A 10,545-nucleotide genomic window follows, 5' to 3' on the forward strand; every position below is an offset into this window, starting at 1 on the left:
CGCGTCTTTAGCGAGGCCGACCTCGCCGTCGCGGCCGACAGCGAGGCTCGGCCTCGCTCGGCCTCTGGGCGAGGCCGCCTCGCCCGGGCGGCGAGGTCCGCCCTCGCCCTCGCCCGGCTTGAGGGCCGTGACGCCCTCGCTAGGCCTGGGCTGTGGCCGGTCACGGCGGCCGGCTCACTGAGGGAAGAACAACACCACAAAATAAGAAAAGAAAAAAAAAAAAAGAAGAAAAAAAACTGATTCTCAAAATTGTTAGAAACAAGAAGCAACTTTTTTACTTCTTGTTTCTCTTCCAAAACTGTTTCTCAGCACAAATTTTTGCAAAAATGTGCCCAGGAACAAAAAGTTTACCAATCGCATTTCTGTTCCCAAACTATTTCTGGGAACAAAAGAACAGAAATTTTCACTATTTGGCACGTTACCAAACGGGCCCTTAGAGTAATGTTACTTATAGGACAATGATTACTTAAGAAAATGACCAAACAATACGAATGGAATTAAATAGACATGGTCCATGATAAATTGAATTTTTTTATATATGACATAAGAGATATTCAATAGTGTAAAGTGTGTTCATATGTAAGGCAAATGAATCCATGATACATTATCTGCTAAAGGATATATATTACTTTCAAAGGATACTTCCTTCTCTTTGATTTAACTCTCATACTTATTATCATTCTTTTAAGAGTACTATATTTTCATATAAGTCAGATGTGCTGGGGAACATATGATTTCAATCAAACTTAAAAAATAAAATCCATGCGAAACATGGACAAGTATACAATTGAATAATACTTCCAAAGGTACTCCAGCACAAATTAAAAAACAACTGAGCCTACCCAAAATAATGCTTCCTAGACAAGCAGCATTCTCTGAATCCACACAAGATGAGCAAGAGAGCTCATCCGATCTTAGTAGTACTGATGGAAAAAAAGAAAAACGGCAAACCACTTCTTAGCTCGCCTTATAATAGAGCCAAACAAGAAATCGGCGAAAATTTCTGATTTCTGTAATTACCATGTGTAACATGTTACAACTTACAAGGGTAAAAGGAAAGATAGGGAAAGGAAGAACCTGGGATCCTGAACAGACGGCAGAGTTCACTTTCAAGTGATATAACGAATAGTCAATAACTCTATTATCGTGGAAAAAGAATTCACTTACACACAGATGTTCCTCCTTCAGAAGAAAATGTCTGTTTGCTTTGATTGCGCTTTGAGATCTTTTAATTTCTTCAAAATATTTGTGAAGTAATCCTGCATATACTTCTCTAGGGTGACAATATCCTTGGAATCCACACCAAGAATATCATACGTCTCATTCATGGGAACTGAGAAAACAGTATCGCTTGAAAGGACCTGAATGAGCATGTAACCCATATTAGGCCTCCTGTTATAGGTAACATTCTAAAACATCCATGTCATGGGTAAGCGAAAATCACTGTATCACTCGAAACCTATATGGACCATTGCTTGTGACAGTAAAGGGAAGGTCCTCTAGTGCATTACCTCTGAAAATGCTAATCTGTCAGCGACATCATTTGTCCACTCAAAAAACCGAGTTAGTTGGCGAGTTAGCCTCAAGACTGACACTGGAACTGTCGTCACATTTGCATCTTGCCCAGCCAGTCTCTCACATAGTGTTATTACCTGACAGCATTTCCAATCAGGGAAAAAAAAAACTGACAGCATAATGCAATGATACAGTTAAATACAGAAACATAATCATCAACACTCTTGCTACAATGACTAATTCAAATTAAGGCTACTGCTCACAGCATTGGCACTTGATCGTCACTGAAAAGGCTCCTCTATATACAACCTATATGGCTCCTGTCACTATTTTCCTTTTCACCAGTATAGAGATGCTTACCAAAATTTAACATCATCAGGCTAGAAGGCAGAAAACACAAAGGATTGAGAACATAGACAAGTATCTTAGGCTTTTTAACAACATGAAGTGACGTCACTTGCCTCTTGTGTTGTCCACGCGCGAGGCCCAGCAAATGTAAGGAGCTTGCCATTCACATTTTCCTTGCGTAGGGCTATAAAAGTCAATCGAGCTATATCCTGGTGTGAAATTGCAATGTAATTAGATCCAGACCAAAAATTATGCAGAATTGACCTCACAGAATATGTAAAAGCACAACCTCTTATAAGCTACTAACCTGGGTATCCATATAAGCAATCCTAGTTGGAGCATCAGTTCCCCAGACTGATTTTTCTTCCAAGATAGGTACTGCATACTGACCAATCAGTCCCTGAAAAATTGGCAATCGGAACTACATTTAGAGACAATAAGCAAGGAATGTTCTTTAAAGATGAGTTTAAAATAGTTACGGACTACTTCATTGAAGCGTGGTTATACCTAGCAAACAATATAACTTCAATTAGGTGAACATTTCCGTTGTTGAACTTCATAAAGGTTGCTACCCATGACTTAATTCTATTTAGACCCAAGAGCAGTGAGAGCGGCATGCAGCTTTGAAGTTCTGAGTCAGCTAAATGGGCTTCCAAAGACAGAGACTTGATGTTGTGATGTAATGGACAAAGACAGTCCTCCTCACAAGTCCAAAATAATGTTTACTAGTGACAGTAGAGAGGAAGAAGGATGTTAGCTGGGTGAAGCTTTGATTGAATGAGACAGCTTCTAGTCTGGCCAAGAAAGAAAGAAAGAAAAGGAGACAGCTTCGAGCGGACAAAAACGAGCAAGCTGCACTTTTCATATGAAGGTGTTGCTTCTACTGCGACATCAATGGGGAAGCTAGAAGTTAAACCACATATTAGTTCAAATTCATTTGTATTTTCTTTTTTCCCCCTCCCTTTTTGCTTTTACCCCTTTTGGCTTTACAAATTCAGAGGTGAGTAAAAGGAATTTGAGCGTTGCTAAATATCATCAGTAAGACCCAACCTTCAGTCAGAATGTTTACCTGCATGAAACCACATAAGCGAATGATAATATGATCCAGGCCTGCATCTTTCAGAAACTTCTCTGTACAATATTTTATCTCCATCAATGGAACTTCTGGATGCTTGTCACAATTGTGGATGGAAAAGAACACAAATTTCTGGATACCCATTGCTTTTGCACATTGTATGAGAGCAACTTTCCCTACCCAATCTACCTAAAGAGAACAGAAAGCTGGTAAGACCATCAAACCCGTGGATATGTACCTGATAGTCAAATGAATCTAATTACGCAGTAGATGCACGTCAGTGAGAAATGAAGACACTCTTCTGGCAGAGATTCAACTCCAGGCCTGAGTCAAAAAACTTCTTATGATGTAAGAGTTAAACATTTATCATCTTTTTATCTTGAGAAAAGTTTACAAAGAGGAGAGATAGCGATACAAACGACAGATTACTCATACGGTTCAACTCAGAAGGAAGAGATGTTCAACACCAAGAGAAAATCGAATTGTCTCAGATGAAATGTAATCTGATCCAGCAGGCAAATACGTATCATCCAGAAACATGTTCATATACCGATCTCAACGACAGAGAAGAAATTAAACCGAAGCGGTTGCGATTTTGAATATAGAAAACTAGCCCAGTTGGGTCGTTTCTCCACTCTACCACCAGTAACATCGTCACCTCTAAAGAGACAATTAGATGTCTCAGGGGAAAACGGAGCTGAAAATGCTAAAGCAATTCCAAACAATCATGGTAATTTCGATATGCTGTTCGCTTAATTCATGGAATGGGGGCTGTGAAGCAGAAAATGCTAAAGCGACCGTTGATTCTACAAGGAAAAAAAAGGAAATGCTGTACGAGAAAAGGAAGAAGGCTAAGGAATCACCGTCTTTATTGGTTCCTCAGGGCGCCCCGTCGCACAGTCAATAACCGTATGAATCCCCACGAGTGTCGCGGGTATAGTCTCCGGCCTGCTCAAATCTGCCTACAATGTTGGGGGACAATCCTCGTGTGAGAAGCTCAGAGGCGAAAAAGGGGGAAATGTTTGCATCGAACCCCAGGAAACTCGGAAAGACACCCACGACGACAGAGGGGAGGGAAAAAATTTTTACATTCCCACCCAAGTGGGACTATAGACAAAACGATTGGGTTCGCGGCACCTACGTTGACGACCGTCGCGCCCCAATCGCGGAGGAAATCGGCCGGAACCGGGCGAGGCCTGACGAGGCATCTGACATCGTACCCTTCGTCCAGAGCCCGCCTCACGACCTGCCTGCCCAGCGTCCCCGTGGCACCGACCACCAGGATGCTGGTCGGCCTAACCGGCGTCCCCGGAGCAAGATTCGCGGCGGCCGGCGCCTGCGCGGCGCGCGCGACCGACGGCCGAGCGCGGGATTTCCCTGCGAAAGAAATGAATGAACACTCTCTAAAGTCCGAAACTGCGCAGACGACCGCCCCGAATACCCGCCCCCCCCCCAACGTTCCCAAAAAGGATGAGCTAAACAGCTCGACGTTCAGAAACGGGATGCTCCGTGCAATCGCGTGACCGAGCTCGCGAGGCGATGGGGATGTGTTATACTACTACCTGGCGAGGAGGCGTTGACGAGAGCGGCGGAACTGGAGCAGCTCGAGGGGAGGAGGGCGTCCCCCACCGTCAGAGAGCGCCGCCACGAGAGCGCGGCGGTGGCCCTGCTCCGCCGACGAAGGAGGTGGTGGTGGTGGTGGTGGCGGGGCGTGGAGAATTGCGATGGCAGTCTCAAGGCCATGATGATGATGATGATGATGCTTCTGAACCGAACACGCGCGCGCACACTCTCTCTCGCTCAGAGATGCATGCCATGTGCTCTGTGCCTCTGGTAATGTGGCGAATGGATCGGAGTGATGCCACGTCGTTCTCCGAAGTGGGGATTGCGATTTTTGTCCACCTCGACTTTCTCTCTGGCTCACCCGCGCCCCGGTCCCACCCCTCCCCCCCACTCTTTCAGCGATGACAATACGACGCCGTTCAGCAGTCGTCCGAGGAATAATCAATTGACATCGCTAAAAATGATTAATCGATGAAAATGATACCAATAATAATTTATTTCTAAATATTTTTATGATAATGAAAATATTCTTTTGTCCGTTCATTTCTGTAAGCGACATGAGTAACATTTTTTTTAAAAAAAAATTATTTTGTGCTGCTCCCACCAAAGACGCGGACCTGTACGTACAGATGCAAAACTTTCTGGCGTAGCTGCTGTCGGGAACATTCGCCCATCAGACATTTGATAAAACTATTGGAGAACATATAACTCCTACCAAAAAACGTAAGTACCTATTCTTATTCCCCCTGTTCCTTCCTCTGCCTTGCGGCAAAAGCAAATGGCTAAGAATCACAGCAAAAAGAAGAGGGCCCAAAATTGTTTTAATTTACAAGGAAATGCTGCATGAATACACAATTAAGAGAAGCAAAAATTCAATCGCGGAAGCCCGGGATTTGCTTGCGGTTGGCCCCCCGATGAAGTTGTGAGAACATCAGGCGCCCGATTTCTATATACAATGCGCCTTCTTGATGTCGTCCGAAGAAACAGAATTGGCTGCAAGGGCTGATGGAAAGACCCAAAGAATTGAAAGGAGAGTGGAGTCAGGGATGGACCGTATCTTTCCTTCAGTCAGAAAACATCTCTTCCAGTTCTGGCTGTTCGGCTTTGAGCAGGTTGGTTTCGGAATCCGATCCGTTTGGCAAGCGATTCCCTTGGTTTTCATTTCCGTCTTCCATGTAATCCATGTCGGGCCCATCTTGTTCATCTTCGGGTTTCTGCTCTTCTGTCGCATCGTACGTCGATACCTTCCCTGCGTTCTTCTCCTTATCAGCTTCGCCGCTGTCATCGGTTCTTGTGGGGGCATCCATGCGTGCCCTGGACTTCGCTTCGGGTTTCTCGCAAATGCAAGACGATGGATTTTCATGGAACTCGCCTCTGCCTGGCCTCACCTCGTTGGGTTCTCCCATAAAACCAATCTGATGGGTCCGAACCCTCGAGGCAAATTCCTCCCATGGAGCGCTACTCCGATTTAGGAATAGTTTGTATAGTTTTTTAGCATTTGGCCTTATGGTTGGCTTGTGCCCAAAGTATCTCCTGAATCAAAACATTGTCAACTAGGATAAGCAGAATGGTGATTAACAGCAAGCAGCAACTCGACAACTGGAACTCACGTGCGCCGACTGTATCCTCAGTTACTCATTTCCATTGAAGTATTGTAATCATGACATCAGAAATGAGCCACAATCAGATAGAAGATCGAAACATACCTTCTGCCAGCTAAAATCTTGGCCATGTTTCCATTGTTGTTGGTAACAAAAACATTGCTTTCATCACAAACAATGAAGTCCAGTGCAGCCATCCGAGATGAAAATGATGAGAATGGTGCCAACTCTTCCTTGCTTGCTATAGTCTCCTTCGAATGAAAATTGGGAAAGAGTGCTTTCAGTGGTGCCAATGTCTCGTTGCCACCGTACACCTCACCGGATGCCACATAAATGTGGACATCACTTCCAAAACCGAGAGCCCTCAGCATCAGACCAACTTCCTCTGGAGTTAGCGGGCATCTTCCATGCCTCCTTACTTTGTCAGGATTGCTTGCCTGCAGTTTCATGAAAATTGCTCTACTTTAGAGGATCTCTATAGTCTTTTTCCCATTATTATCGCTAGTTGTTGCATGCTATGATTGCCTTACATGTAAAGTTTTCCACCTCTTTCGAATAGCACCAAGCTCCCGCCTTTCTTTCTCTCCACCACCGTAATCGCATCCAGAGAATGCAAGCATGTCTGGTTCGAACCTATAACATATCACCGATCCAATCAAAAGGTGCCTCTTTTTTTTTTTATCATCATACTATCAAACCTAAGCTCACATAATTTTTGTAGTCTTTGGGAGAGAGAAGCAATAGAGAAAATTGTCATACCTGACGAATTGATAAACATAAATATACAACAGGGTTTCACACGTGTGAAGTGCGAAGTGGAAGGACTGAACTACATCGAAATGCATAGCAGTGACCTCCAAAAATGAGAGTTGACAGGATAAATGAGGAAAACCTACCTTAAGTGAAGGGCTATAAAGTGACTGCTTTTCGACCTCATCCTCTCTACCAATGTCCTACCCATCTCAACAATTGGAGTTGTGAACTTCAAAGCATGGTAGTTTACTCTGCATCTCAGCTTTTGCAGATCTTTGTTGAGCCTGTTTGATAGTCTGTAATCAAACTTGGTAAGTTGAACAGCCTGCGATGAGAAGAATGTTGGGATGTCAAATGAATCATATCCGGAGACTTCATAGAAATATTTGTGAAACAATACAAAGATTTACGGGAAATAAAATATTTAGGCATCAGAACGTGATCCAAAACTTTTTTATCCAACTAAAAATATTTAGAGATCAGAATGTGCGGCAAAACATTTTCAACCAATCACAAGTCACCAAAAGACTGGCCCTTAGAGGAATATCAGTTGTTAAGAATTCAATAAAACGGGTTTGAACAAACAAATGCACTTCTAGCATTGAAATATCTCTCCAGGACTTCGTAGCTGAGTCAACCATTTCAGGAGCTAACAAACATTATCACGATCCTCCATGTCAGTGCACAATTTTCTGTCCAGCTTCTGTGTTGACACTTCAAGCACGAAATTATTACATTTTGCAGCCATTTTAATGCAAGATTCTGAACCTGATTTTTGGATTATATGCTTAGCGCACATAATCTAACCCCTCGAATAGTATGTAAATCTTTTTTCCACCTATTATACACCTTCAAGTGCATCAATTGGAGAGATTTCTTGTCATGCACTAACTCGCTAGCAGTACAGAGGTAGATTGTCTCCGATATATATTTAGAAGAGAAAAGCTTCAGTTCAATGTCTGCACTTGAACACGGTGAAGAACTTTCAACGATAAATTTATCCAGCATCATTACACCAACAGTCCTTACATGCTTTTTGTTTAAGACAGGCAGAACACGACTTTGATAGCACTTTGGGTTGCACTTCCGAGGGACGCGCATGGTATATGGGTTCAGTGCTTTTCCTCCCTCCTTTGCTGGGAGCTGCTTTATGATTTTTACATGCTTTGAGAGAAAGGAAATAAACCAGTTGACATCAAAGATTTCGTTGAAGTTGCTGCACCGAGCACAATAACCATGTAAGTGCAGATAATTTGTGCCTTCGGGAATATAAATAACCAAACTTTATAGGGTTCTTATATAATAGAGAAGCCAAGAAACCTTGAGTCTTTCCAGAAAGATTTCTGGTCCAGCTTCGGCACAACAAGGGTGACATTTAGTATATAAGCTGCAACAACAGCATCTGTTATCTGCATCAATAAAAATATGAGGAGTTCACGACCAGGAGTACAAATGCAGTAAGACAGCTGTAACTAAAATGGTCAGATTATGACGGCAAAAGTAGAATTACGCTTCCATACTTCCATAGCTCGAATAGATTATACTAGGACGTATGTTCCCAGGATCATTGAACAGGCGAAGGGAAATGGCGCTTTTTCTTTTTTATGGTCGCATGGAAATGGCACTTAATTATCAAAAAAGAACAGTAAAAACAGGTATGGCTAAGAGCGCAGCTTAACTAACTAACCCCTGTTCTTTGTTGATTCAATCCTCCACTAGTGGCGATCAACAGGTATCGGTTAGGTTGCGTTTTCGCCTCAGCGGCTGCAAAGGGTCACAAAACAGAGTCCACAATCCGTATAAACCAAATGCCAAGAATTATGTCAAGACAGACAGCATTCAAAAATTAGTCAAAATGAAGGCCAGCGCTGTCCGTGACTAGTAAGTGCTTCAATTGCTGCTCTTCCACCTACCGATAAAGGGGACTTAAAAGCAATGCCGGAAGAGGAAAGAACTTGTCAAGCGTAGTAACACCCATCGATAGAGTTACAGAATCAACCCCAGATTAAATTAGTCCTTTTTCTCCTCTTCTTTTTTTCCGCCGGACGAAAACCGAAAGTTGTCGTTCCAACAGTCGTGCCATGACTGGTTGCAGCAAAGGATGAGTGACACAGTCCAAGAGAGTCAACACATGAGATATGAACAGGAATGCTTACTCATGAATTGGCCGCTGGCATTGCTGCAGCCGTAGAAGAAGCTCGATGACCTCGAAGTCCACAAATCGCGACTCAAACTTCCTCCAGTAGACTGCTCATTTCGCATCAAAAAGGACAACGGAAAAAAAAAAAAAAACGAATCTCAAGATCAGCGAAACGAGACGAACGCGACAACGCAAGACTGAAATGATTCAACCTATCGACACCACCCGCAGACGCGATTCAAACATTCATTACCGGAACACGAAACAAGTTCCCGGCCGCCGCCGGCGATTCCTCCTCCAATCCGTCGCCAGCTCGATCCGACGACGCCTGATCACGCGCCACACGACCAAAAAAAAAAAAGAAAAAAAACAACCAGTACATCAGCGACCGATCCTCTCACTCAACGGAAGCTCACGCGAAGATCGAGCGCAACGCACGCTCAGACGGACACCAAAACGACGCGGGAAGATCCGAGCATTTACCGAGCCGCGGTGTCGCAACGCGAGGTGGTCCTGCTGCAGCAGGGACGACGGGGAAGGCGAGAGGAGGGAGAGGACGGCGTGGAGGAACAGGAGGCAGCCGGACACGGCGGAGATCAGCGGGAGGAGGCCGCCGTGGAAGCGGCAGCTGTGGGCGAGCCTCCCGCGGAGGAGGCGGTGGAATCCCCCCCGGACGCCGCCGCCGCCGCCGCCGCCGCCGCCGATCTCTCGCTTCCGCTTCTTCATCCCGTCCCCCGCCTCCCGATCAGTTCCGCAGCACGCTCTCGTCAGTCCCTCCCTCCGCCGCCGCCGCCGCCGCCGCCGCCGTCGCGAGGCAGCGAAAAATCTCCCCTCGGCGCACACTGCGGGACAAAAGAAGAGAGGAGGAGGAGGAGGCCTCCTTCGTGCTCGAAGCAATCGCGCCTAAAATCATATTGGCTTCCTGATCGGGAGCCTCGATCCGGTGCGGCCGGTCGCAGGCTAGCGGGCTCTCCTGATTGGCCCCCGCCCCGTCCAACCCTTCCTAGTCATTCTGACGATCTCCCCCCCACCCCACGTGCTGCCGTCGTTGATACTCGATGGTCACATTCTAGGTCATTTTCGGTAGTTGTTTTTACAAGAAAATCGAGAAAAATCTCTTAAAAAAATAATATTTAAAAAAAAAAAATGGATATGGTGATTTCTGGTTCGAAGTTGGTTGTGGCGAATGGAAAGATAGTCAAAATCAGCGCTGGACGGCACGTTTTACAAATATAGATGTAGATTTTATCCGAATACGACATGAAACGACGTAACAGGCGATCGAATTTGACATGAAAAGGTAGTGATTTTATTCGAATAACGATGGACCTTTGAATAAGTCGATCGCGTCTTGACGACCAATCGGGATTCGCCACGTTGTGGGTCGAAGTCCTTCGGTGTTTCGGGATGGCACGAATTCGAATATTGATTTTGGCGCGCGGATATGAATCCTCTGTCGTGAGAGGCGATCTGGGAGGTGATATGATCTCGATGATGTATCCTTCTTCGACGATTTAAAAGGAATATTCGATTAAATAAGATGGATCTAC

General features: G+C 44.8%; 2 protein-coding genes across 3 annotated transcripts; both read right to left on the reverse strand.

Annotated features, from left to right (window-relative positions):
• Nucleotides 1–990: 990 nt before the first annotated feature.
• On the reverse strand, nt 991–4,751 carry LOC115681583 (protein HIGH CHLOROPHYLL FLUORESCENCE PHENOTYPE 244, chloroplastic). Its single transcript, XM_030605564.2, has 8 exons — nt 4,501–4,751; nt 4,080–4,315; nt 3,802–3,900; nt 2,933–3,127; nt 2,171–2,263; nt 1,977–2,072; nt 1,512–1,652; nt 991–1,361 (listed from the first exon to the last, which is right to left on the reverse strand). Exons 1-8 carry the CDS (start codon nt 4,679–4,681, stop codon nt 1,185–1,187), a joined length of 1,218 nt encoding a protein of 405 aa, XP_030461424.1. The 5' UTR covers nt 4,682–4,751; the 3' UTR covers nt 991–1,184.
• Nucleotides 4,752–5,213: 462 nt separating this feature from the next.
• Nucleotides 5,214–9,800, reverse strand: LOC115681574 (O-fucosyltransferase 6-like). 2 transcript variants are annotated; one of them, XM_030605552.2, is made up of 10 exons: nt 9,479–9,800; nt 9,249–9,323; nt 9,012–9,102; nt 8,543–8,619; nt 8,176–8,264; nt 7,885–8,071; nt 6,999–7,180; nt 6,633–6,735; nt 6,208–6,539; nt 5,214–6,034 (listed from the first exon to the last, which is right to left on the reverse strand). In XM_030605552.2, the coding sequence occupies exons 1-10, from the start codon at nt 9,719–9,721 to the stop codon at nt 5,566–5,568; spliced, it is 1,848 nt and encodes a 615-aa protein (XP_030461412.1). In that variant the 5' UTR covers nt 9,722–9,800; the 3' UTR covers nt 5,214–5,565. The 2 variants fall into 2 exon arrangements, with proteins under 2 accessions (XP_030461412.1, XP_030461413.1); XM_030605553.2 differs by lacking the exon at nt 9,249–9,323.
• Between the last annotated feature and the right edge of the window lie 745 nt (nt 9,801–10,545).

The sequence above is a fragment of the Syzygium oleosum genome, unplaced genomic scaffold (genome assembly GCF_021117445.2).
Source record: "Syzygium oleosum isolate NSW1041296 unplaced genomic scaffold, Sole_v2.1 Sole_v2.02, whole genome shotgun sequence".
Classification (NCBI taxonomy): Eukaryota; Viridiplantae; Streptophyta; class Magnoliopsida; order Myrtales; family Myrtaceae; genus Syzygium; species Syzygium oleosum.